This window comes from Trichoderma asperellum, chromosome 4 (assembly GCF_020647865.1).
Source record: "Trichoderma asperellum chromosome 4, complete sequence".
Lineage (NCBI taxonomy): Eukaryota > Fungi > Ascomycota > Sordariomycetes > Hypocreales > Hypocreaceae > Trichoderma > Trichoderma asperellum.
This window is the reverse complement of record NC_089418.1, coordinates 5139475-5166248: the sequence shown is the minus strand read 5'-3', so window position 1 is coordinate 5166248 and position 26774 is coordinate 5139475. Positions and strand designations below refer to the sequence as shown.

The 26774-nt window shown below is 44.2% G+C and overlaps 9 protein-coding genes across 9 annotated transcripts; 3 read left to right on the top strand and 6 right to left on the bottom strand.

Annotated features, from left to right (window-relative positions):
- Positions 1–1739: 1739 nt before the first annotated feature.
- TrAFT101_008114 (uncharacterized protein) lies at positions 1740–3241 on the bottom strand (the record flags this gene model as incomplete). The annotated part of the gene is made up of 2 exons (XM_024902621.2): positions 1740–1793; positions 1850–3241. 2 exons carry the CDS (start codon positions 3239–3241, stop codon positions 1740–1742), a joined length of 1446 nt encoding a protein of 481 aa, XP_024758762.2.
- A 2201-nt stretch (positions 3242–5442) lies between these two features.
- Positions 5443–7452, bottom strand: TrAFT101_008113 (uncharacterized protein). The gene is made up of 5 exons (XM_024901969.2): positions 6896–7452; positions 6564–6838; positions 6433–6514; positions 5962–6371; positions 5443–5901 (listed from the first exon to the last, which is right to left on the bottom strand). Exons 1-5 carry the CDS (start codon positions 7004–7006, stop codon positions 5820–5822), a joined length of 960 nt encoding a protein of 319 aa, XP_024758763.1. The 5' UTR covers positions 7007–7452; the 3' UTR covers positions 5443–5819.
- A 3003-nt stretch (positions 7453–10455) lies between these two features.
- Positions 10456–10914, bottom strand: TrAFT101_008112 (uncharacterized protein; the record flags this gene model as incomplete). Its single annotated transcript, XM_024906592.2, has 1 exon — positions 10456–10914. The coding sequence occupies one exon, from the start codon at positions 10912–10914 to the stop codon at positions 10456–10458; it is 459 nt and encodes a 152-aa protein (XP_024758764.2).
- A 2635-nt stretch (positions 10915–13549) lies between these two features.
- TrAFT101_008111 (uncharacterized protein) lies at positions 13550–14494 on the bottom strand (the record flags this gene model as incomplete). The annotated part of the gene is made up of 1 exon (XM_024906593.2): positions 13550–14494. The coding sequence occupies one exon, from the start codon at positions 14492–14494 to the stop codon at positions 13550–13552; it is 945 nt and encodes a 314-aa protein (XP_024758765.1).
- A 1097-nt stretch (positions 14495–15591) lies between these two features.
- Positions 15592–16927, top strand: TrAFT101_008110 (uncharacterized protein). The gene is made up of 2 exons (XM_024902622.2): positions 15592–15757; positions 15823–16927. Exons 1-2 carry the CDS (start codon positions 15712–15714, stop codon positions 16806–16808), a joined length of 1032 nt encoding a protein of 343 aa, XP_024758766.1. The 5' UTR covers positions 15592–15711; the 3' UTR covers positions 16809–16927.
- Positions 16928–18085: 1158 nt separating this feature from the next.
- TrAFT101_008109 (uncharacterized protein) lies at positions 18086–20212 on the top strand (the record flags this gene model as incomplete). Its single annotated transcript, XM_066128237.1, has 7 exons — positions 18086–18110; positions 18197–18613; positions 18675–19099; positions 19156–19351; positions 19406–19486; positions 19544–19716; positions 19786–20212. The coding sequence occupies 6 exons, from the start codon at positions 18086–18088 to the stop codon at positions 19708–19710; spliced, it is 1311 nt and encodes a 436-aa protein (XP_065984354.1). The 3' UTR covers positions 19711–19716; positions 19786–20212.
- TrAFT101_008108 (uncharacterized protein) lies at positions 20128–21109 on the bottom strand. Its single transcript, XM_024908362.2, has one exon. It carries the CDS (start codon positions 21038–21040, stop codon positions 20342–20344), a length of 699 nt encoding a protein of 232 aa, XP_024758768.1. The 5' UTR covers positions 21041–21109; the 3' UTR covers positions 20128–20341.
- A 394-nt stretch (positions 21110–21503) lies between these two features.
- On the bottom strand, positions 21504–22791 carry TrAFT101_008107 (uncharacterized protein). Its single transcript, XM_024900589.2, has 2 exons — positions 22438–22791; positions 21504–22375 (listed from the first exon to the last, which is right to left on the bottom strand). Exons 1-2 carry the CDS (start codon positions 22579–22581, stop codon positions 21641–21643), a joined length of 879 nt encoding a protein of 292 aa, XP_024758769.1. The 5' UTR covers positions 22582–22791; the 3' UTR covers positions 21504–21640.
- A 2165-nt stretch (positions 22792–24956) lies between these two features.
- TrAFT101_008106 (uncharacterized protein) lies at positions 24957–26475 on the top strand (the record flags this gene model as incomplete). Its single annotated transcript, XM_066128236.1, has 2 exons — positions 24957–25294; positions 25689–26475. 2 exons carry the CDS (start codon positions 24957–24959, stop codon positions 26473–26475), a joined length of 1125 nt encoding a protein of 374 aa, XP_065984353.1.
- Positions 26476–26774: the final 299 nt, after the last annotated feature.

The following is a 26774-nucleotide window of genomic DNA, read 5'->3' as shown; positions in this document are numbered from 1 at the left end:
TTATTTATTATTTTACACTAATTACCTATACTATATTTTTTATAAAAAGAATAAGCTATTATAAAGAATTTTAATTTTTTTATAGTAACAGCTAAGGAAAGGCACTTATATATTTTTTAAAAAACTAGTTTAAAAATATAATTAAGTATTATAAGAATTACAGAAAGTTTAAAAAAAGGACTTACTTAAGCAATTAATATAGGAAGGGCTTTTTTATAAGCCTTAAGAATAAAACTAATAGAAAGGGGGCATTATATTATAACCTAAACCCTATATCTATATATTAATAGCCTAGAGGTATATACTTAAGAATTAACTAAAGACTAATAAACTAATTAAAGGAAGATTATAGTTTATAGGCTCCTTTATTAAATTACTTCCGTAAGCTATTATAAGCCTATGCATTATAATTTAACTATAATTTAAACAGAATAACTTACTATATAAGACTATTTATTACACTTATTAAATATAGCTTAAATAATTAGTCATTAATATAGCATTTATATAATAACTAGATTAAACTCCTATCTAAAGTTATCAGCTATATAACTAAGACTGCTTATAAGATCCTTTGCATCTCTCTGCCAACATAAACCCGACGTTAAAGGTTTATCCCTTGGGAACTAGTTACTCTATACTAGGTATAGGATCAGAACGTCACACCTACGAATAGTGGAAACATACCTAAATCTAAGCGCGCTATGGTGAGGCATTTCTCTCATGTTCATGGCCCTAAAACGGCTTCGGGAAAAGGATATACTGTACCGCTCAAATATATATAACAGCTCTTTGGAGGAGCCGATGATGATACCCCGTGGAGGCTCACCCTCTGCTCTCTAGCCCCACATTCGATACACGATGGTGTCGTTTTTCTCTCTTCTTGCACTGTGGTTCAGAAGAACTCATGATAGCATGCAGATTCACAATTATTTGCAGTCAAGTATCTAGTGTGCAGCAAGTGTTAGAATAAGTAAATCAGATACCACTTCGGAGAGTAACTAATAGGGTCTGTAGATGTAAATTTTTCGGTGTCAATCGTTGAGTTCGTTATCAAGGCTAAGGCATGCTAAATAGTGTTCAAAAGTTGATTATTATTACATTGAAACTTGATTATTGTCGAAAAGTATTAGATTTCAAAGGGTATGCGACGTACGATATCAGGAGGTTACCACCAATCTGCTATGGCTGTGAAATGCGTGTTGATACATGGATAGGATTGCAATACTTTCTCGATTATCATTATTATTTTAGCTTATACGCCCTATAGAATGATTGCAAAGATAAGTCTATTTGTTTAAACTTGCAGAATGGTGGATAGCATTAGAAATAGTGAAGATATTAACAAATGCGATATATAATATTATGAGGATGTAATGAAACATGCGAGAGGACATAATACTATCATTATATATGCTCATCTACCACTTGTATAACGCTTATCAGACAACTCTCATACTATTGGGAGCAAACACGGTACATGAGACATAGTTCCAAGGGCCATACTTATTCAATCTTAGAAGAATCATACACGGTTAAACAATAGATTCTCCAGTAGTCTCAAGATCTGTTGTGTAAAATTGCTTAACAGCAAATTATTATATCGTATCTTCGCCCCAAATAACAGCAAAACGTAACTATTCGCACTATCATCAATGTCTATATACCATAATTAAGCAGCACGCGGTATCTATATGCATAAAAAGTATTTAATGTTGAATATATACTCTCATAGCGATTTAGCGCCTACAAGAAAAGGGGCGGTTCGTGCTTCCGTCATTTGTTTCTCGAATCTACAACGATGTTAGCAAATCTACAAGATGTGAAAATTTATATATCTTGTACTTACGATATCGGCAATAGTGGCATAAGTACCAGCAACTAAAGCCACTACTCCAATAATAAAGGCCAGTATACTTCCAAAAGAAATGAGAATATTCTTTCCTGAAAACCAATCGCCCTTCTTGCAAAGCAAGCAGAACCACATGATGGCGGGAATCCAATAAGAAAATCCGGTTACAAACAATGCGGAAACGAGGGAAAGAAGATCGGAGAAGATGGGAATCGCCTCAGCAATAACCCAGGCAATAATGGTAAAGATTGCAGCCTGCACAATCCAGACGGCCCAGCCCCTGGGGGTATTGACATATTGAATAATGGATTTCTTCCACAAACGGCCATGTATATAGCGAAGTGCCACTGTCGAATTGATAGATCCAGAGATAAAGATGACAGGTATAGCGATGCCGAAAGTGATCTTGGATATGAGTTCACCAGAAGACAACAAAGCGGGAGCCTGAATTGACGGGCCAATAAACGCATAGCAAAGCGCTCCAGTCAAAGTATAGATAGTAATCTGAGCGATACCTGAAGCCCAGATAGACTTCATGTAGTCTGTTGGAGTGTGCATCTCGTCCATGAAAGAAAATTGGCCAATCGCAAAGCTGAAAGCAAAAATGATATTGCTTACTGCCACAAACGCCTCAGAGAAAGTGGTCCCCTCCTGAGGCCAAGTTGACCACTCCACGCCAGAAAGGCCGCCGGGAGCATTTCGAGCCTTGACGCCTGTAGCGATGATGGTAATTCCAATGGCAATGATGATTGATGCAAAGTCGATGTAACCGAGCACAGCTATCTCAGTAAATGAAGGTGGTATGGCCAGAATGAATAGGATGACCGCTGACACAGCAGAAAACACTATGGAGCAGACGTGATTTCCGTTAAGGGTGCCGAGAGCAATGCTTCCAGTCAGGGCGTGAGAGCCCACTGACATGACAAGCTCGAGAACCATGGCAGCGCCAAATAGTTCATACCCAAACCGTCCGAACAAAAGTCTTCCGGCGTCGGCATAGTGTGAGACCTGTGGATAGGCTAACTTGACTTGTCCCACCAGGTAACTTGTGAAAATTGTGATCAATCCAAGTGTGATGGTTAGGAATACTCCAGGGAACATGCCGAGGGTATGATAGGCTGCTGGTAGACTGAGAGCTCCCAGGGCAATGGCCTCGACGATGGTGACGATAGCCAAGCGTTTCCATCCCAGGCGATGGAAGTGTGCGTTGCCATCCGCAGCAATCTGCTTCAGTCGACTGTTTTGCAGCTCATCGCTTGTTTCTCCAAAGATTTCATTATCGGATCCAGAATTTGGTCCAATTTGCTGATTTGCGAATTTGGAGGCCTCGTGTTTTGAAGAATCTGGGGTGCGGGCCTCAAATTCTACATCATTTGTAATGGCAGCCATGGTGAAGATCGAAAGAGCCTCCGCTACTACTCCAATAATAACAGTGTCTGGGGAAAGGAAGAAGGGAAAGGCAACTCCACGCTTAAGGGAAAAGAGAAGGGCGGGCCAGCCAGGAGGGAGAGACTTTTAAGAAAACAGGTTCGGTGTGTGGAAAGACTAACGGTAAGTTCTTCAGCCGAGACCCATCCATATGCCGAAACGCCGCTGGATTTGAGTGGATGTTCATAATCAGCTACGTAGATATGAATCCCCCCTGTCTCTGTTTACGATTATACTCCGTACTCTCTCCACGAATACATGCTGGTCGACTCTGGCTGCTTTCCCCCGCAATGCAGGATGTATTGAGTCTGATACTAAGTCTATCCACAGTATCCTGGATATACTGGGGAAATTCTACAGAAGCAGATTTAGATGCCATCGTGAGTGGTACTGGCCCAATTGAGACGAAGTACACTGTCAACGTGGATGATCAGCCCTGCTACAGCGGCAAAAAAAAAAAATTCTAGAAGTTTTCGAGTCATGTTCTATAAACGTAAAATTTTCCTAGTTTGGTGGAGCACGCCTCTTATGGCACAAACATCCAGTGCCGTGTGTGGGACGATTTGTGGATGCCGGTATGACAGAGATCCATTATCATGACAGTCGGTACGAGTAAAGTGGAAATGAGAAGATTAAGCGTTCTCTACAATACTCCATTTCAGTTATGGCCGTTGAAAACTGCTGCGCGTGCAAAAAAAATCTGCTCGCACGGAGTCCCTTGAACGAGCGTTCGATCGAGGCTTTCCAATGTTGCTGGGCTAGTCTACGTTACTATGTACATCCCCCAATCCACAGAATAGCAGCTTGCATCGTCAAATCTACGGTGTAATAGTAGTACTTCGTGCTCTTCACAGGGCGCGTACTGCATTATGATTAATATACAATTCGTAAATGTTTTGGACGGCTGGAAAGACATGTCCGCGCCCTAAGTGAGACGATCATCTATACGTATCGTACTCCGTATTAGGTATTGAAAAGGTATGGGGCGTTCAAGGCGCCCAGCTAAGATAAGCGTAGACGAAGATCATCATTGGCCCAGCGCGAGAAAAGAGCGCGTGTGGGAACATTTAGAACATTTAGAACCATCAATGCCGAAGCTAAGGCGTGTCTAAGGCGTGCACGGGCCGGAGCGAGAGAAATTGTGCGTGGCTTATCCCGGAAGTAAGCGACGAAGGGCCTGCGCCTCCTGCTTTCTCTTCTCAACAAAACACAGGCAAAGCTGCCATATACATGTGGGAAGACTGTGTGAGGTGCACTGCTGCTTTGTTGGACAATCGTCGATAGCCGAGAGCCACCTTTCCACTCTTTTCGGCCTCTTCAAGCCAGGCGTTTCGAGGAATGAGTCTCTGGACTTGTTTAAGAATTGGAGAATACATACATGAAATACCTACGTATACCTACCTATATAGGTACATGTAAGTAGGTCGCACTGGGTCTACGCTAGTAAAAGGCGTATGAATCGCGGACTGCAGCAAAAATTGACTGCGCAAATCTCGGCCCAGACAAGTTTGATAACTCGCAATGCGGAGATGAAACAGATTACAGGAACCTATCAAGTAATAATAAGAGTTAGTACTTATATTTAATACAAGTATAATGTAGGTAATACATTCGATATGTTTGGCTCTAATCTGATGTACGCTATTGCTGAGTCAAATATAGAGTACTTCCTACCATATCAATATCACGGGCCCGTTAGCAGAGCATGATTGCAACAATGGAATGGAGATGTACTTGGTGTACGCACCACGTCTTAAGCAATCAAGAAATTCGCGCCGTAATAAAATAAGAAGCAGATGCGATATGTGTATCCTGTGCAACTTGGAGTATAGCCCAGTAATGAGAGTCTAGAGTCTGACGTCATGACCATTCAGTTTTCAACATAGGGTCATCGCTCATAGTATACATATTCGTTATAGAGCACACTCAGTGGGTGCTATAGCAAATAATATCCCACTGCTACTGCTATTCTTTAGCAGCCTAATATATAAAGTATGGATTTAGCTCAACGGGCGGTTAATACCCCCAGTTGTATGACGAAGCAGCTCCCCACAGTTCGTCTCTTGATCTCGGTAATGATAAATCTTATTCGCTAGCGGGCAGGGTTTCGAGGCTTTGACATCTATGTGCCGCCATACGATATAGATTTCATCTCATTCAGTCTCTTGAGCACAGCCAGGTAAATAATCTATCGCCGAGCATAGTACTTTGACTAGAAATACTCTAGCAATGTGAGGCACAAAGACCTCAATAGGGATAACAGTGGCCAATATTTTCAACCGTGATATTCTCATCGGCTATGGGAGCGATCTTCCTTTCCAGCCATATATTGCATCCTGCATCATTCCACGCTTTGCATTCCAAGCCAAACAACTCTATTCTATAATCGGGATATCATAATACTATGTACAGCTTGCGCGTCGCTTCTATATACAAAACTTAAAACGACGCGCTAGTAAATTCATTAACCAAAAATATTTTTATACGCCAGCGCCTGCATCTATAAGGGCCACACGACATTTCAGCGTGCAAGGGTTGGCTAATCCTTTGATACATTACAGCTTTTGGGATCGGTATCGCATGTGCATGTTGATTTTGCATAAACCCAGCCAGTGAGTCGGCTAAAGCTTCTGTTAGCCACAACGGACTACAAGCATCCCAGAGCGAAAATATAAACGTACTTGGCAATATCACTGGCGTAGCAGTGAGTAGCAATATTACTTTGCAGGTCACCGGTCTTCGAGATGGAACCAGAATTGTAGATGCGAGCAGCACGGTAGTAATCGGAAACATCGCCTCTGCCTGATTCGTTGATGCAATGAGCCAAACCAGCTCCGGAGGATGTACCAGCAGTGCCTTCCATGATCATTTTATGGATCGTTGGTGTCGGGCAAGGTGTCGTGAGTTTTTTGTTGTCGTTGCACGAGGCATCCCCGTTGTGGTTCTGCATGAGGCCGGGATTGCGAACGCCCAGGTTGGTGGTGTTGACTCGCGGGCAACCATGCGATTCTTGCATTATCACAGCTAAGATAAGTCGATGGTCGACGCCAGTAGCATTAGCAGCCAGCTGAATACCGTTGTAAATAGCTTCCTGTATATCACCTCCATTAGTCGCAAAGTCATCAAACATTAGGTACTGATAACCAACGCACAATTTCGTCCGCATTATTGTTGGGGAGACGCCAGTTCAGGTTTTGGCAAGCCCACTGTATTTGGAGTTTGTAATTCTCGAACCTGATTTCCGTGAGCCTATGTTCCTGCTGCTTCAGCTCTCAACACTTACATGTTGCCAAATGAGATCCAAGAATCAATAGACGGCCACCCCGCAGCGGTTGTTCCGTTACCAAGGTAGAGCTTGTAAGTATCGGTTCCATTGCCCTGGCCGTCCCAAATGTTGTTGTTGTCGAATCGGGCAATACCCTTGGTGGTAACATTTCCTCCTGTTGAACGACTCTCGATCTGAACGCTGTCGGGAGCAGAAAGACCAGCCAAAGAAAGTAGAGATGAAGGCAGGGCCGTTACAAGGCCTGCGCAGGCGAGGAATGAAGCAGAAGAAAACTAAGAACCAGCTTAGTATGGCGTAATTTTTCTCGTTCTAGGGTCCGAAGATTTTACCTTCACCATTGTGAAACCCGGGAACAAAAACACGGGAATGGATAACTTTGATAGTCGTTTATAGAATCTCGATGTTTCCGCAGTTCTGGATGAACATGGAGCTTCATGCATGGGAAATCCACTAGATATATACGGAGTAGTGTAGACATGATTATATATTTATAGACGCAACATCGTGATCTAGCTGCGTCTCCGTCTTCCTCTTTCGGTCATATTATTTTGTACAAGCTAGGTCTGTCCTAGCCTAGTCGTGCTCGTTGAAGCACCACTCGTACTATCAATAGTTCGTCGTTGTCAGGGATCAGAATCCGTCAGATACCTACCTACACCAAGGCACCCTGCACTCTTGGCATTAGAGAGGCTCAAGACCGCTTATGGCCAGGGTACCTGATAGGCCAAATCTAAGCGCTAGACCAAATTTTCGGGCTTACTCGTACTTTGTGGGAATTTCTTCGTGTTTGCTTCAAGCCTAATAGAGCACCAGCCCTTTACGGAGCCGCAATTCCCCCTTTTTTCAAGGCTTTAATCTTTTCGCAGATTTTTCTATACGAACTGGAGAAAAACCGCAACTAAGTAGGTATTTGTGTTTTATGTGTGCAAACACCGGCTGGGACCATAAGGCATCTCAGCGACTGGTATGAAAACCATTGTGTTGAGCAGGTGAATCACAGTTGCTGCATCTAACAGCAGACTATAATAGTGCTGAGATTACTCAACATTTCAAATCATGCAGTACTTCATGCCGGTACTGCTTCTTGTATATGCGTTAATGCCTGAAAGTCGCATCTGGAAATATTTCGGATCACTCTTAGTGCCAGAAATTGTTATAGAAATATGACAAATCCCACGCTTTTTGCTCGGCGCCGCGCTCTTGGCCTCCACCCTTTGCTGCGAAGTATACCCGATTGCGCGATTCCTCGGTCGCTGGCTTACCCGTGTTTGAAGCTCATTTCAACCGGAGCCGGCCATCAGCCGCAGGTGTGACTCTTGATGCATCAACCGGCGGTGAGCCACGCCCATTCCTGGCGTGAGGCTGAGCGTCGTTGAGGTAAACAAGCAGCCACGCAGATGGGGACAGGAAAACTTTCAAAAATATTCTACACACACACACACACATATGTAGGTATACTTTAGGGCTGTTCGCGTATTCTCAGTTGCGATCCCTGCAAGTTCGCCCGGCGCAGCTGTGTTCCTGACGATCGGCCAGTGGCTGATGCTAGCACCAATAGTACTAAGTAGATACGTGTGAACTTGGGGGCTAATATTAGCAATTCGCAAGTGTTCATAAAGCGCGGCTAACGAGCCATCTCAGACCCTTCAACGCCCTCGCAAGACTTGGAGAGCTCCGTTTTCTCCCCAGCTTGACGCAAATCCGCATCACCGGGAGATACCTTGCCAAGATGCTTCGTACTTAGGAGACCATAAGAAATACGAGTAGGTATAATCGTGATTACGGGGCGGCGAGGGTAGCCTCTCCTTTTCAGTCTCGTACTTTGCTTGGCGTTTTATTACCCAGCGGGCTCCTGAAAAAGCACCCTTTGTCATTGCATAACGCACTCAGCGCGCTGCTACACGTGCCAGTGCCTAAAGCGACGTGACTACTCGTGGGTGCCGAGGGCCGCAGGCTTAGCTCTTTGGTGGCTGGTCAGCAATATGGAAACAGCAAAGCCACGATGCTGTTAGCGTCGGGCAGGATTTTTCTCCTCGAGTATGGTGTAGGCTAGGCTGTTACAGGACCGGAAACCACAATTTTGGGCAATTTAACGTGGCACCAACGAGCAGTGAGAACGCTAATAAGCGTCGGATCATGCGCTGGCTTATTGCTTATTGGCACCTGTCAAGTTTGGGATCCCAGTGAGCAGCTCAGTAGCCAATCGTTGCACTACCGGTCCAATGGCGAGATGAATTTGCAGAGGATTCTCAAAGGATTCCCTTGTCGAGTTCAGATCCATCTTATCGATGTGCACCAAACTTACTTAAAGGCAGGCCGAATTCATCTTGGCGTTGAATCTACCTGTGAAACTTCTCACGAGATAATTGAAGCTGCCGGGTATTGGGAATATCACGAATTCGCCTACCGCTTTTTTCTTCTTTTTCTTTTTCTCTAACATCATATTTGTTTTTTTTTTTTTGGCCGGGGCTCCCCCGGTAGATTCATACAGTATACCTAGGTAGGTATATGTGAATGAATATTTCTCCCATCTACCAGCAGAGCTTATACATCCATTTCTCGATTTATGATCCGACTCAAACGTGGCTTTGGCCAACTTCGTCATGTCTGAAGATAGAAAAGAGGTAAATATAGAATCTATATGCGTTGGTTTTAATATGTCTCAAAGTGACTAGTACCATTACTCAGTTACTATTTTTGGTTACTTCTCCGGACATGCAGACAGAACTATGCTACGATGCTTATTGGCGCAATTTTCACATTCATGGGCTGGAGCTGGCGAAAGGGTCTAGACACCACGGCAGCTACCAATCGTGAGGACCTACGGAGTAGCAGCTACAGACTGTTTCAATAAATCGTGCCTCAGCAGCTTCGTATTACTCCCCCCCCCCCCCCCCCCCCCCGGCGGAGTGGGCCCAGGGAAAGGGAAGGGAATTACCGACAAAAAGCTCCATGCTAGCAAAGGCAGACGTTTACTCGAATGGCATGGACGGTTAAAATCTCATCCATGCTCACTGGTATTCGCTTATGCCAAGGTAAGTGCCGCGGTTCGCTGATTGTTTAATGCGACCGTACGCAGTGTGTGGCACGTCCACTAGGACTCGAAATACATAATGTCTGTCAAATGACACCACTTCTCACATCCACGGAATAAATGTAGAATTTATCCAACGGTCGGAGTAGTTCCTGGACTGGTATCTAATAATTCAACTAAGTCTAAATGCTGTTAACATATTCTGAGAGGATTGCCAGAGCTGATAGTAGCCACTGGTCAATCCGTCTGGCCTGATTTACAGGGTAGGGGGAAAGGTCTACTCGATCTCCGCTAGCTTATACCTTGATCATGCGATTCACTGTGGTTAACCACTAGACGAGACCTAACTAAGCTTCAATAAATTCCATAGAAGTCCGCTTATGGCCTCGACTTGCCCATCGAATCTATTAACATGTACCATTACATCTATTTCGAGAGTGATACTGACAATCGCCATTTACGGCGGAAAGCCCTTCAAGTGAATGTTTAGGAAGACGTAGCACATTTTAGAGGAAGATACACTGTATTTGGGACAGGAACAATGGGTAAAGAACTATCTCTTGATCATTAACATATACAAACGTAGGAGCATTGTCAGCCCACAGGCATATATGACATAGTCTGGCCCATTGCGCTCATAGGCTGCATACCCCCCCCCCCCCCCCCCCCCCCTTCCCCCTGTACCTAAATCTGCGTCGAGCACCCTGAGTTCTCCCTTTATGTATACTATTCACTTTATCTCAATTCATTGCTATATTTTACATGAAAACTTTTGCTTTTAGCTTTACGTAAACTCTATACACATCTTGAGTTTGCTGTCTACTGGAAGACTTGCACTAACGACCTTGGCCCATTTCAAAAAGTAGGCTTCGCGCTTTTGCGTCGAACCCTTCTCCATTTCATGCCGAAGTTTTCATAGTTGCCTCCGCTTAGCTCAACGAAATCAAAGCCTTCCCGTTCAAGACCACCACAGACTTCTTCAGCTTCCTTTGGAGTGACTCCTGCGCCTTCAAATTCCACGCTGTTAAGTTTTGCTCCAACAACAAAGCTGGGTGACACGCGTTTTCTGATAGCTCTTGCGATATCCGTAATGAAGCGCAAACGGTTCTCCACTGTTTGAGTTCCGTATTCATCGGTACGCTTATTGGTCCGTGGCGATAGAAATTGTGCGATTATATAGCCATGGGCACCGTGGAGCTCAATGCCATCAAAGCCAGCCTTGTCTAAATATTTGGCGGCATACGCAAAGCCCTCAACGATTTCGTCTATCTCTGCCTTACTAGCAGCATGTGGTTTACTAAAAGTCATACCCATCTTTGGTTCTGATTCACAGTTAGCATTGCTGTGCAACTTTTCCATCATAAAGTTCTCTTATCCAGCTGTGCATCAGATGCCGATATCGCCTCTGGATTCAAGCGGGCTTGGACCTGCTTGCCTGGATGGCTTAATTGTCCAATAATCAAGCTTCCATGGGCTTTGGTTGCTTTCGCAAGCTCCTGGAATTTCTCAAAGCGAGGACTACTCATTGGGCAGTCGGTGGCAATGATCATATTTCCCAAATCATCCAATGAGTCAAAGGAGATATCCATATTACTGGTAAGAATCATGCCCCATCCACCTTCTCCCCAGCTGCATTTATCTCATATCAGTCATCATATCACATTGTTCTTCAGAATCTTCCATATCATTCCGGCGATATAGTTCAATAGACTCATCTGTTGGTACGCCCCGCAGGTGAGGTACTTTTGGTCCCACGTAGCCAAAGATTCGGCCATAGAGCCCTTCATGAATCGATTTAATACTCTATGACCAGAGGGGTAGTGATTAGGCGGGCGACCCAGTGGTAAAGGGTTAACAAGCTTTGTTCCATAGCGCTCGTGAGGCACGATGAATAAATGTATGGCTATTAGTGTTCTTTGATGATTAATGTGTGGGCGTTTATGTTCTTTAATGCTGTGATCGATATGCTTCTTGTATGCGTGCCTCCATGTCATTCCAATTATTGAGACTTGCCATACTCTTTATATTGAATTCGTGAATGATTTAAATAATGGCCACAGAGGCTCTGTCTCTCAGCGAGCATGCATGCTCCATCGTACAGATCGGACTAAATGTACATGGAAAATTGTTTCGCAGACGATAAATCTGCGGCAGAGCACGGCGATTCAGTACTTCAGATCACCCGAGATGTAGTGTAGGTGTCGTCTTCCTATTGGGGTATGCGGTACAAGTGCTCGTAAGTTCTGTTCCAAATGTCTCCGAGAGCGAAAGATTTGCTTAAGAACACCATTTCTTGTTCGTCTCAAGGAGGAGCAAACAAATTCACGCATCAAATGGATATTTCCTCCCCCACTGCGATTACAAATGCCCTATCATTAGGCGCTGTACCTGCTTCTTATGCATGAGTAAGTACGGAATCGAATGTCTCAGTACTGCACAATGTTCTAGTGTCTCGCGACTTAGTGGTGAGATTAATGATCGTGGATTGTGGATTGCGGTTATAAATCCCGCCTTCCTAGCGCTCGTTAACCGAGATGCCGATCTGAGTCTTAAATGTCTACTGTAGGCGAATTCTCAGATATTGTGGCAGTCCTTACTAGTTGAACACTCCTAATTAAGAGAGAATTTAGAGAGAATTTTGTAAGGAAATGGGCAATCCTATCAAAGTATTGGTTAAATTACGGGCAGCTGGCCATGCGAATAAGCCTGCTTTGCATTTCGTATCGCGTGGAACGATAGCTACGGTCATGGAATTCATGTTGGAGCACGACTTGTTTGTAGGCGGGCACAATACGAAATATTATCTCATTGTTTGGATAAAGATCTAACGGCAGGTAGGTAAAAGGACTGCAGCATATCGTAAATTACAAATGCTTCCTCTATGTAGTGTTGAACTAGACACAACGAGATCAGTATTGCTATATCCGTGGCCCTATTGGATATTTGGCTCCACGAATACTAGCTATGTCAAGACTATTTGATAAGGCATAGAAAATACTTTTTTCCAACGTTCTAAAGTGTTGTACGTTACAAAGCAACCTTAGTCACAGCACAGAGCACAGAAGAGATAAAGGCGGGACTTGCTTGAGGTAATTCCTATGCTTGCTCTAATGTAGTGGTAATAAAATTGTCGAATTAGCCAGCTCAAGTAAAAGGTCATCTAGACAAATCACTCTGCAAAATGAAGGCATCCATCACATAGTGTGGTTAAATGGAATTTATAATACAATATAATACAAAGTGGTTTATGATAAAGTGCCGCCTCTGGTTAAACTTAAACGGAGACACCTTTTATATTCCTACGTCATTAACCCCAGCCACATACGGAGGATAAAGTGATTCGCTTCTGTCATTGCATCTGAGACTAACGCTTGGTCAGCCCATCCTTAGAGTTAGCACAGTTTAAGCAGACTAGCCGCTTTAGGAAATTCTTGCACAAAGAAAATTTACTTATGGAAACTATTACCAGCAGGACTCAAGTACGTAGGTATAAAATTCGCGTACCCCGTACTGAGAGTAAAGTCCTCCTTTGGACTATGAGGCAACAGTGTTGTAAATTATTACTGCGTGTATTCCGCCAGATTTTGTAGCTAGAGTTTTCACTTTATACTTAAGCAATTTCACTCATCATCGCATTCAAACTATCATGGTACCTTCCGTCATGTTCTCTTCTCTTTTTTATCACTAGATTTCATTTACTAGCAACGTGTCTACATGTAGGCCTTTGCTTTCAGTGTCAAACTTCCTGTTGTTGGTGGGCAATTTTCTCATTTGAAGGATTACGAGATGGCCTGGAATATTTAATAAGACTATACTACACTCAATATGACATATATGCTAAGATGATAATAGGTTGCGCAGAAACATGTCGGCAAAGTCGTCGTTAAGATTGTATAGAAAGTGTTCTTCGGGATCCTATTGTGAATTATCGAAGTACTATCTTAAACTTCTATAGAGATGATAATTGCTGAGAATATCCTGTCATGTACTTCATACCTGAATCACACATTATTGTGACGACAGTAGATCCTGGTTTTAGGTTTTCTGCCACACGTAGCGCAGCAGTCACATTTGCTCCAGTCGAAAGACCACAAAACAAGCCTTCTTCACGTGCTAGACGAAAGGCCATTGCTCTTGCGTCAGCAGTTGAAACTCCTTGAAACTCATCCGCAATTCCTTCTTTCCATAATGGCACAACATATCCAGCCCCTATACCATCAATATTGTGTGATCCCGACATGCCACCTGCTAGAACAGCCGACTCAGCGGGCTCGACTGCAACAAAGCGGATTTTGCTGTCAAGCTGGCGTAAGCGCTCTGATGTGCCCCGAAGACAAGCTCCTGATCCAACACTCTGCACGAAAGCGTCAATTTGTCCCCCTGTCTGCTCATATATCTCGTCGGCTAGCTTTGTATAAGCAGAAAGCTGATCCTCATTATCCATCTGAGCCGTGATAAAAGCTCCTGTTTTTTCAGCTATAGCATGAGCCTCCCAAATCATGTCTTTGGTCAGCTTTTTGGTTTGTTTTCCATTATCACTTGGTATAACCGTCAAGGTAGCGCCAAGAAGTCTCATATGGTTCAACTTTTCTTTGGAAAAAGCATCTGATGTCACTATATGAAGCGGATATTGCTTCACGGCGCATATCAACGCCAGTGACACACCAGTGCTACCTCCAGTATACTCAACAACGGAGCCACCCGGTTTCAGACGGCCATCATTTTCGGCAGCCATAATCATTGCAAGAGCCATGCGGTCTTTCATACTGGCTGTTGGGTTGCTGCTTTCAACTTTTAGGAGAATGCGAACTCCATTTGTAGGAACCACGTTACGAAGCTGTAAGATGGATGTATTCCCAATAGTTTCAAGTATGTTGGATTTGATTGAAACCATTTTGTGCTCTGTTACCGACGAGCCTGAGAGATATTAATCTTGTTTAAATTGAAGTTATCAAGATGTAGTATCTGGAAGGAGCTTGTGTGGTGTATTGAGTACAATTACTTGATAGTAGGATCAACAGGAAAAGTTAAGAAAGTCCTCAAGTTGCCAAACGCCTAATATATACCAAATTCTACTCCTCTGAATGCTGAAAGACTAGAACGGATTATAGCAGAGAGCACTAACAGGGGTACTATTGTCTATAACAGGCATAGGGCAGCGAGTTAAACAAAGACTAAGGGTGCTGTTGGCTTGAACTGTCTCAAGGATAGCGTTAGCCTGGAGCCAGCGAAGATATTTAGAGAAGGTGAGAAAAAGGCTGCACTTTTACTACGAAGCTATGTAGAAATAGAGTATCAACATGAACCTACATCATTATAATTACTAAACATTTTTGAACATTTCAGAGCAGCATGAGGTGGAAATAGAAGACACTCAAGGTGCCTAATGTTTAATAATCGAGTTTCTTTCTACACAGTGCTCAAAAGAGCTGGAGAATTCACTGTTAAGACTTGCTTCAATCGCCAAGTTTTCTGCATTACATTATATATTAACTTGTGTCTATTACTAAACACAAACGTATGCTAACACTAAGGTCCGAGCTACAATGGATTATGTATAATGAGTTATCCTCTGTTGAGTTGATATCGAGCCATCAGGTCTCGGTTGATCGTTATTTCATTACTAATCCAATATGACAGCCACAGTGGCTATGAGTCCAACTGTAGCAGCGTCTCGCCTCATCTCTTGTAACGACTCAAGACTCACCAATTACGTGAAAATGGTGGCTTTTTGGATCTCTGCCTTTGCTTTTTGTAATATGCCCGTTATTTTCTTTCGAAAATAGTCAGCAAATAGTTATTCCGGTGTTCAAGCGTCGGCCGGCTAAGATGGCCTGGTACGGGGAAACCTGATATCGTGTAGCAAGACTCGGGTAAACCGAATTCGATAATAGCCGAAGGTACTTCAGTGCTATCACGGAAGCAAAAGATGCAATAAACGTACTGCTGAGCGTGTCTTAATCCCTCAAGCGTCTGATAGTCTTAGCGCAATATATAATGCTTCCCCCGCTGTTATCCGCATCAAATATTGCGTTCACTGTCAATTCCCAAGTGAAAAGGCATACATATTCTCTACGACAGATAACTAAGTATCCCATTTTGATTTTCTAAATGACTGGTATTGCAATTTTAGGAGCTGGCATTTTTGCCACTGAAGGTAACACTTTCCATGTAGTAGCTAGCAGAGCTTAGATGTGTGCGCGATGCTGACTCTGTCACCAGCTCACCTACCAGGACTCGTGGCAAATAAGGCGACAATCAAGGCGGTATATTCTCGCTCTACATCTACCGCGTCCACACTGGTTGCGGAAGCAACTAAGCTTGGAGTCGCCAATATTGACTTGTATGCGGAAGACAAACCTGAACATACGCTAGACGATCTTCTTAAGCGCAGCGATGTTGATGCGGTGATTATTGTTTTGCCGATTCTTGTTCAACCATCTATTGTTAGGCAATGTTTAGCTGCTGGCAAACATGTGCTCTGTGAAAAGCCGATTGCAAAAGACGTAAAAACTGCTCGCGATCTGATTGAAGACTACAACAAGCTATACGCAGGTAAAGGACTAATTTTCAGCATTGCCGAGCAATTTCGATTTATGTGCGAGTTTGAGCTTGGTCGGAAATGGATTGTGGAAGAAAAGGCAGTCGGTGATATTACCCAAGCACATCTCAGAGTATGGCGCAACCAGCCGCCAATTGGTAAATGGTACGAAACGCCATGGAGAAAAGTGCCAGAGTACCAAGGCGGCTTTTTACTTGATGGTGGAGTGCATCAGACGGCTATGCTTCGATTTATTTCAGGCCAAGAAGTCGTCGAGACGCAGGGGTTTGCTCGCCAAGTCGAACCTCACCTTCCACCCCTTGATACGCTTAATGCAGGTATCCTTCTTAGTGGTGGAGGAACTGGTACTATTTCAATGTCGTTTGCTTCAATACGATCTGCTGCGGAGCTTACTATCATTGGCACCCAGGGGAGCTTCCACTTAACTGAAGGTCCTGACGGCTTTGTGCTGACTCTTGACCTTGTCTCCGGAGAGAGTAGATCTGAGGTGGTGAACAGCAAAGGCGTTGAACTTGAAATCAAAGCTTTTCTAGAAGCTATAAAAACCGGAAAGCCAGAGAAACGGTCAGGTCCAGAGGAAGCCTTGAATGATCTAGCTATTATCGAGAGCATGTGTAAGGGCGGCGGAAAGGTAGATTTATATTAAGTAGAAAGATGCTTCCTCTTCTTCTCGCATTCTCTTATAGAATTCCAAATTAGGTAATTCCCTAATTAAATAAAACGTCATAAATTATTTTTATGAATTGTTGCAAAATGCACGATCGGCTCTAGAGTGACATTGAATCGTTTTATCTCTCCGACTGACCCTTGCTGCATACCAAGCTTACCATTTCTGAGCTTCATGTTGCATCAGCTTCTGTACCTTACAATTACTTCCGTAAATAAAAGAGCTTGGATAGCTACGGGGGCCATAATAGCGTAAATGCGTGTCGATGACGACAGCTTCGATCGCAGACTCTGCCTCTTGTCTTTTCGCGTCATGGCACTGATGTGGGGGTTTATAGTGCGGAGAATTTAGTTAGGCAATCGGACTCGCTATACCTGCAGCCGAAGACTGGAGATAGCATGTGGCCTTTCGCAACGCACGAGTCAGTTGCCCCTTGCAGGCTAATATACGGCTGTTAAATTAGGCTAAAAGCAACTTTCGTATGTAACGGTTTGGATCGCCGAAAGGCTCTGAACTAGGCCGTAGCCAGTACATGTATCTGTCACACAGGATTATTCATGCCTATGATCCGACATCTTCTAAAAATCAGATGAGGGAAAATATTTCTGCGTTTCAAAAATATTAAATCGCCACTTAAAGCCGTAATCGCCTACCGTAGAGCCTAACATAGTTCTAACTCCATTCATAATGAATGCCATTTGGTCACTATTTGGATCGTAAGCCATATACGTGATACCTATAAACCACAGCATCATGCCTGCCTACATAGAAAGTGTATATTCCACTTGCTTATATCCATTCTACCTATAAACATTTTGTCTTGCTCCAAATTGTTTTCTTAGGCTTCCGATGTCGAAGACGTTGTACCAGTATTGCCCAGGCTATTCCTGGCTTGGCAGCCCTGCATGATGATTTTGAGGCCTATACTTTTCTTACGTGCCGGGGAATGTGGAGACTGGCAGCCCATTATGGCCTCCATTTCTCCGAGTATCTCGCAGATCTTGACTTCTTTTAAGAGACATCGTATGTACATATACTCCCGAAGCTGGTTCTTGATGCTAATACGTGCGCTTCTATGTCAGTGCCAGTCAAGTCTCCACCATTACATCTCTCGTTCGTTATCCATCCGTTACTTGAGAAATTATAAAGGCTTCATACCGTAGACATGTTGAACTTCTATTCAAAGCATACTAAATGGATAATCAGGAAACTTAAGGCAGTGGTAAAGGGCTCATTTTAATGGAAAAAATTGCAAGATGTATCGCATTTGGAACATCTACGGTAGGCATGATCCTTCAAGCTACTTCCCATCAGCTTTTAGGTATCCGATACCATCAAAGACCGTTACTGATATCGTTTTATCACAGTTCTTGCTGCCTTTGGCACCATTGGTGGTATGATCTTCGGCTTCGAGATCAGCTCCATGAGTGCATGGATTGGCTCTGATCAATATCTCGAGTACTTTAACCACCCAGGCTCATCCCAGCAAGGTGGCATTACTGCGTCTATGTCTGCTGGATCATTCGTCGGATCTCTTTTATCTGGGTGGCTTGCTGATCGCCTGGGTCGCCGATTAGCCATACAAATTGCCTCTGTGGACTGGATTATCGGTGCCGTGCTACAATGCTCTTCTCAAAATGTGGCTCACCTTGTAGTGGGCCGCATTGTCAGTGGGCTTGCAATTGGCGTAACTAGTTCTCAGTGTATTGTCTACCTTTCTGAGCTTGCTCCTTCTCGTATCCGCGGCCGAGTTGTTGGCATTCAACAGTGGTCCATTGACTGGGGTAAGAACTGGTTATTTATTTCTAATATGTCTTGTCGACAGAAAGTTGAAACAAAGGCTAGGTATTCTTATCATGTACCTCATTTCATATGGTTGCTCAGTCTCTATCCACAGACCGGCAGCATTCCGAATTGCATGGGGCCTGCAAGCCGTACCTGGAGCGATTTTATTTGTTTCTCTCTTCTTCTTCCCAGAATCCCCTAGGTGGCTCGCATCCAAGGATCGCTGGGAAGAATGCCACGAAATACTTGCTAATCTGCACGCTAAAGGAGATCGAGGCAATGTTGTGGTTCTCGCTGAGCTTGAGGAGGTCAGGGAAGCGGCAAGGATTGCTGCTGAGTCAAAAGAGATCGGTTACTTGGGCTTATTCGCTCCCAAGATGTGGAAGCGTACGCTAGTCGGAGTCAGCGCACAGGTTTGGCAGCAACTTCTCGGTGGTAACGTTATGCTCTATTATCTTGTTTACATCTTCAATATGGCTGGCATGGTGAGTGTTGTGCATAACACCGTATCACTCAAACCTGTTATTAACCAACGAGGAAGTCAGGGAATGCCGCTCTCACGTCTTCTATCATCCAATATGTCATTTTTCTCGTAACTACCGGAGGAGTTCTTTTTGTTATCGACCGTATGGGCCGCCGATGGCTGCTAATTGTTGGAGCAATAATCTGTGGTATCATACACTTCACTGTTGGTGCCGTAATGGCTGTTTATGGGCATCATGTGGATAACGTAGACGGTAAGCGCGGAGCTATTTCTCCCTCGTAACGAGTCTCACTAATTGACGACACAGGAATTGATATTCTCAAGTGGCAGATCAGTGGTCCACCCGCTAAAGCAGTTATTGCTCTTTGTTACATCTTTGTTGGAATTTGTAAGTTAAATTTACTGTCCATCTATTAGTGGGAATTACAGCTGACATGTTACATAGATGGTATGGGGAAGCGCTTGCTTACACCCACACATATCTCGTTGCATCTGCAGTTAGCTGATTCTTTATTTAGGAGTTACATGGGCTCCAGGAGCATGGATTTACTGCGGAGAAGTCTTCCCATTAAAGTACCGTGCCAAGGGTGTTGGCCTAGCTGCCGCAGGTAATTGGGCGTATGTGACCACCATTTGATGTCTATTTACAGTAAATTTGAGCAACATTTATACTAACATCCGTGGCAGTTTCAACTTGGCTTTGGCATTTTTTGTCCCTCCAGCGTTCACAAATATTCAGTGGAAGGCGTACATGATTTTCGGCACTTTCTGCATCACTATGGTGTTCCACGTTTACTTCATGTATCCCGAAACGGTAAAGAAGTCACTGGAAGAAATCGACGTGCTATTTGATGGGAATATTCCTGCATGGCGCAGTGCAAGCGCCGTGAGCACATTTGAAGAGAAAGTAGTTCGTGTGAAGGAGACGGGCGGGCTTGAGGAACTCAAGCAACAAGGCGACGTTGATCATGCAGAGAAAGTCTAATAAGCTCACGTCTATGAGAAATATGGAAACTATTCGGAACAAGTGTGGATTTCTGATGCAGGATGTGTGATTTACAGAATAGATAATTCATCGCTCCCATATTTTATAACAGTCGCCCGACACACAGCCATCTGATGTAAGACACTTATAACGTATACGCACACGATAGCTGTTTTTCAGTATGTCCAAGCCATTCATCAGCAATTAAATGGTGCCTAGTTATATAACGCAGCGATTTCTTTTTTATATAAATTGTTTCTAATCGGATAATGCTTTCTCTGCAGCACCTCTAGCGTGCAGTTCCAGAGTATTAAACATCGGAATATTTGGTCGATCTTTTTGTTCAATGAGCAATGGGATCTCTGTGCAACCTAGGATAACGCCTTGTGCTCCCCGAGAGACCAAGCTATCGACGATTTTTAGGTATCCCTGTCTAGATTCCTCAATAAATTGATATTTGGCCAGCTCGTTGAAAATCACATCGTCGACATATTTCTGTTCTTCTTCCGTTGGTACGATGACGTTTATTCCGAAGCGAGTTGAGAATTCGTTAGGCAGGTAAGTTGACGACATAGTAGCTTTGGTACCCAGCAAAGCGACAGTCTGTAAGTTTTTATCCAGGATTGACTGAGCTGTAGGATCGACAATGTGATAGAGGGGGATCTTGATATCCTTCATGAATGCTTCGGAAACCCGGTGCCATGTATTCGAAACACAAATGATGAAATCAGCTCCAGCTCTCTCTAAGCTGAGCGCTATTCCATGCAGGTACTCTCCTCCTTCCTCCCAAAGATCGTTTGTCACAAAATGAGTGCTGCGCTCAACATTCATTGAGTTAATAATGATTTCACCAGTGTGAAGCCCGCCCAACTTTGAGCGGATGTGGGCATTTATCAGCTTGTAGTATTCGACCGTGGCTAGGTCGGTGCTGCCGCCAATTATTCCGACTGTCTTCATGGTTACTCAAGTTATGTCGGAAATTAATAGTTCAGGATTAGGAATTGTGATTAATCTCAGTTTTATACGGTTTTTGCTGGAACTTGAATGAAGAACATGAAGGACAAATAAATAGTTTCGACCGGCGTCTGGTGGTAGCGGCTAGGGGCGGACAGCTTGATTGTGGGCATACTAAGTGGATCAACCGTCTCCACGTCTCCCAATGTCATGAAACGCCCTGTGAACCTGGAAGGGCGCACAGCTGGGGAAACTTGGTCAATCTTTCGCAGGCCAGTATCAGAGTCCACATGCAGTCTGTGGCATCTTTTCACTGGCAACATTGCGTGTAAAGCGTGTTATACTTGATGAATTACATGCAGAAACAGAATGACCCCTGCATCTACTATTACTTTCAAGTAGGCTCTTGTTGTACTTGGCGCAGCTCTTCTGGCACAGAGAGAGAGAGCACTAGCTTCACGTACTGTGCGCCTTTAGATAGAAGCCGAAGGACACCTGAACACAGCGTTTCTCGGACTAGATTTTGGTCTTACTGCTAGAAAATACGGGTCACAATTCAAACCACAAACTGCTCCGTCTAACAAGTAACAAGATTGCCTTTCTTCATGTGTCGGCGGTAGCTGTTCCTGCCTTCCGTAATGGAAATTGATAAATGCCAAAACGGACGTATCGATCCTCCACTCCAAATCCAGGAATGTCCACCACTCTCTCCTCATTAATATTCATCTGCACTCGCCAACGAGTCCCCGTCTTCACACCAACCTCATTCCACAGTCGCTGCAGGCTTTCCTCGTTATGTAAAAATGACTTTCTTCCTCCCTGCCTCTCTCTTGGGTTGTGACTCCCGATCTGTCTACCGAAGATTATTGCATCAATGGTTCCTGGATGCAGGAAGCGTACTATTCGCATCCCGATGACAACTTGCTCTTCCCATGTGAATAAATGGAAGAAATTTCCTGCATGCACAAGCGTGATTTTACCGTCTAAAATGTTCAGATCTTCATCTCTCGGATCTAACATATCGCCGGCCGCAAAAGTTAAACCACAGCCTTCGTCGCGGAATAGCTCTGCGCCTATTGAAATGAATTCAGGGTGCAGGTCTGTACCAAAGAGGCGCGTTGGGTCAATTCCATCGTGCACCAGTTTTCGTAATAGCTGGCCAACACAGCATCCAATATCGAGGAGCGCTTCTGGGTAGCTTGATTCGGCACCAGAAGCGGCCGAATCTCTCAATCGCTGGACTACAGTGTAAAAATGAGGGTCGTGTACACTTTGCAGATTGAGAAAGCTCCATCGGCCAATGCATGGGTACATGGCCACTTCCCAGAGCCTCTCACGCTGCCGAGGGAGTATTAGAAGGACCATTATCATCTAAAATAGTGAATCAAAAGACGTCTTACCGTCCTAAGAAGTAAGCAATCAATGTCCTCAGGTGGTATGTTGCTATATTTTTCTAAAAGGTTGCGAAAGTAGCTAATGTCTTCTGGGAGATTATCGACATAGGTGAAGCGCTTCCAACGATCCAGAGTCGCTTCGTGATCCATATTTACCAAGCTATTTATGCAAATTTGATTTGCCGCCTTCTGCCAAAAATGAATTTATTCCGGTGTTTCACTGCTCTCTGTCTCAAAATGTGAGATCTTCTTTTGTCGGTATTAGGGTGGCGTTGAGTTGGGATATTCCGTATTTGGAGGAGTATCAGGAATTCATTCTTGAATTAGACCACATAGAATAGAGAAATCTGAGAAAATTAATTTCCCCTCAGTTTCGTCGAACAACACAAGACATTTTCCCCTCAGCGCCACGATGGATGGAGTTTCAGCTACGAAGATCGGATTTCGGTGCTTCTTAGATCCGATATTGAGTAACAGTAGAAGTGCTCATGGACTCTCTTCCCATCCAGTCAGCAAACTGCCAAGGGTATGAGATGAAAATTGATTCCACCAATGCGCTCTTAAACTCATATTCTTTTGAATCAATGAATTATTATGCGGACTTGCTACCATTTCCAAAGCCGAATGATGATGCATTTTACCACACCAAGGTACGCTGAGGCAATAATTCTACTATTTGAATAAGCAATTATATCATCCAACAAGCATACTATATCAGCCTCAATGAATGTGATAACGACAGATCCGTAGCCAGTTAGGAATCCAATAGTCTTTCTATTTTCCCATTTCTGATAAGCGGGCAAACACTTAATGGTATGGTTAGAAATAGAATGGAACTGGTCGGAAAATATGCGATGCAAGTATTGACCGCAATGTCACATTTCGTATTTATTGACCATTAACAGGCTTTTTTTACAGAACTTGATGAGGAATTTGGTCAGATAGCGGCACTAAAACCAATCACCTTCCTATTTAAGGCCTACCAGCAGTTATCTTTGATCATCATATTCTTGCATCAACCCCGCGTATTGTTCGATTGTACTTGCATAGAGCGCAAGCATTGAACGATATATGAGGAGTCGATTCTGCTCAATGCCCTGCCAGAAAATGTTAGAATAGAGACTACCATTAGCTATCTCGCGAAAATGCGGTTCAAGGCTACGCTCCTAAATGTCCTCCTTCTTAGCTTGCCCATTGCTGTAGTATCGAGGCCAGAACCCGGCGGAGATGGATATCTAAAATCGACTCGAAGGACGGCTCAAAACGTCACATACATTCCAAATACCTATATCGTAGAGCTTGACAAGCTTCTGGCACGAATGCTGCAACTCGATTTGCTCAGAAGCTAAGGGGGGGAAATAAAGTATCAAGTCCGCAAAGAGTTCAACAGTGCCAAATTTTTTTACGGGTTATCTCTGACTCTAACGGATAATGCATCTGACAAAACTGATCTGCTAAAAGTCAGCGACGTCAAAAGTGTCTGGCCGGTTCGAGTTGTGCCTCGGCCAAATCCCTTTGCTGCCGCTCCGCCAGCATCACTAAGCAATGGCACTCTGCCGCATATCAAGGGCAGTTCAGATGTTAATAGGCCACTCAAGATGGCAAGTGTAGACAAAGTGCACAGCCAGGGGATTAAAGGCAAAGGTGTAAAGATCGGCATCATTGACACTGGAGTAGACTATCTACACCCGTCTCTTGGTGGCGGATTTGGGCCTGGTTACAAAGTATCTTTCGGCTACGACTTTGTTGGAGATAATTATACCGGGTTTAATACGCCAGTTCTAGACAACGATCCATTGGCTTCATGCGCGACTGGATGACACGGAACTCATGTAACGGGCAAGAAGCAGGCGGCCTTCATGTTTTCAGGTATATCAGAATGCAGCTAACACTTGATATAAGGTATTATTGGAATGACTGATGCCTCTAATCAAGGATTTGGCTTTGTTGGAGTAGCTCCTGAAGCAATTATTGGTATGTACAGGGTTTTTGGATGTGAGGGCGATTCTGGTGACGATGTTATCATGGCAACTATGCAACAAGCAGCGGAAGATGGCGTTCATCTTATCTCAATGTCGCTCGGCAGCATCACGTATTGGGAAAAGGCATCACCGTATGTTCCGTTAGCCCAGAGTATTGTGGAGAGTGGTGTGGCAATTATTGCTGCGCTTGGAAACGACGGCGACCTTGGGCCTATGCAGTATCGGCTCCAGGTTTGGCTCCAGAAGTTCTAGCAGTGGGATCTGCAGAGAGCAAAATTTATCCAACCGTTTATAAAGCAGAAAACAATCTCGGCAGGACGTTGGAGTACATCTCGGTCCTCCCCTTCATCTCTGACAAGCCCATCACCATTTTCGAGGCTGGCAGCGGCCTAAACATACCTATCACGGAGGAACAGACTGGTGGGTGCGATCCCAGCGTATGGACAGCTGCACAGAGTGCCATTACAGACGGAGCACAAAGCTGTTTTAATTTACAATACGGTATATTGTTCACTTGGATCATATTCAGCTCAACTGTTGGCAATGAACGTGACAACTGTCATATACTACACCGATGACCCGGACACTCCAATTCTTTTAGCGGAAGCGGGGACAACGGATCCATTCAATATTCTCTTCCTCGGATATAACCAATCGCAACAGGTTGTCAAGGACATTGCTAGCCTTGGTTCTAGGCAAAAGTACACTCTAGTCTTCAAGTCTTCTATGATCCAAGATTCACCCAATCCAGCTGGTCACACCATTGACTATTTCTCCTCCATTGGTCCGACTATTGAAATGACACAGAAACCCCAGCTCTCTTCCTCCGGAGGTAATATTCTCTCAACATACCCGCTTTCAGCTGGAGGTTATGCCGTATTGTCAGGTACCTCAATGGCTACGCCTTTCACTGCTGGAGTTTTTGCTTTAATCAAGTCTTAGCAGCCAGAACTCAGCATTGCAGACATCACTTCTCTTATTCAGTCGACCGCAGTGCCCATGAAAGCACAAAATCTGAATATTATTTCTTCCGTCACGCAACAAGGAGGTGGATAAATTAATGCTTACGCGTCAGTTGCTGCTGATTCTCAAATTTCGCCGTCTCAACTGAGTTTGCTTGACTCGCCAAAGCCAGCAAAGCATTCAATCACTATCAAAAATACCTCCAGCAAAGCTAAGGTCTACTCCATTTCTTGTTTGGGTGCTTCATATATCCGGACTGTGACTAATTTCACGGGAGGGTAGGATGCATCATTCTTGAGATTCACCTCTCAGCCATGAGGCAAAATTCGCCGCCGCCCAATTTTCCAAATCGAAATTATCCTTGCAGCCAGGTCAGTCAACGACTGTAGAGGTTCAGTTTACAGCTCCTGAAGAACTTCACCCAGAATCAGAGCCTATTTACTCAGGCTATGTTAAGATTGCTACCAACAGCAGCAGCTATGTTGTGCCGTACCTTGGTGTGCCGTATACCAGAAATGATGTGGATTACCTTGGACACAACACAACGGCATGGGTAGGAAATGATAGACCATTCGTAGGGCCGGATGTAACGAAACCAGGCGAAAGCAACATCGGAAATTACAGCATCTTGGGCCGCGATGGCTCAGTACCGGCCGACCTCCTTGTGCCCATCACTGGTTTTATCGTCGTGCAGCCCACGAACTTGGTGCGCCTGGACGCTGTGCCTGTAAATACCAGCTTTGTGCCAACATTCTACGGCTTTGATCCGTCTATCAAATCCGATGTTACAGACGTAGATCTGCCACTACTGGAGGGTTTTCTGGGCGTTCCAACCTATGGGATATTATCCGCGTGGGGTATTGGCGACATCCCCCCTGGAATAGACCCCCGAACCCTTGTAGCTTGGCCCAATCCGAACGTTTTGAGCGGCTTTATCTTGGAATGGCCGCTTTTTATGTTCGAGAACGGCACAGATTTTAACATTACGTCGGGTCCTTTCCGGCCATTGCTGCGCATTTTGCGTTATGGAAACAATGGCACAAGCCCCGACGACCATGAATCGTGGCTGGGTCCTATAATCAATGCGCACACGACATAGAGGGGATATGGTCATACTTTAGGGCGGCGCTACCTTCACGCCAGCTATCTTCACGCCAGGCAAGCTTTATAACATAGTTGCGATAGAGGAATACAGAGTAACCTTGTCTAGTACCCGTTCTTAGTTATCTAGCTCCTCGTGAAATGTGCGGATCTGTATGCCTTCTCCTTTTTCTATTTTGTTTGGTGGGGTATAAAAATTGCACTACCTAGTGCTCCGTACTCTATGAGTGCTTTGCAATACACGTACTGTTAGGGAAACAGAAAATAGTGTATAACCACCTGGTGTTCTTTGAGGCA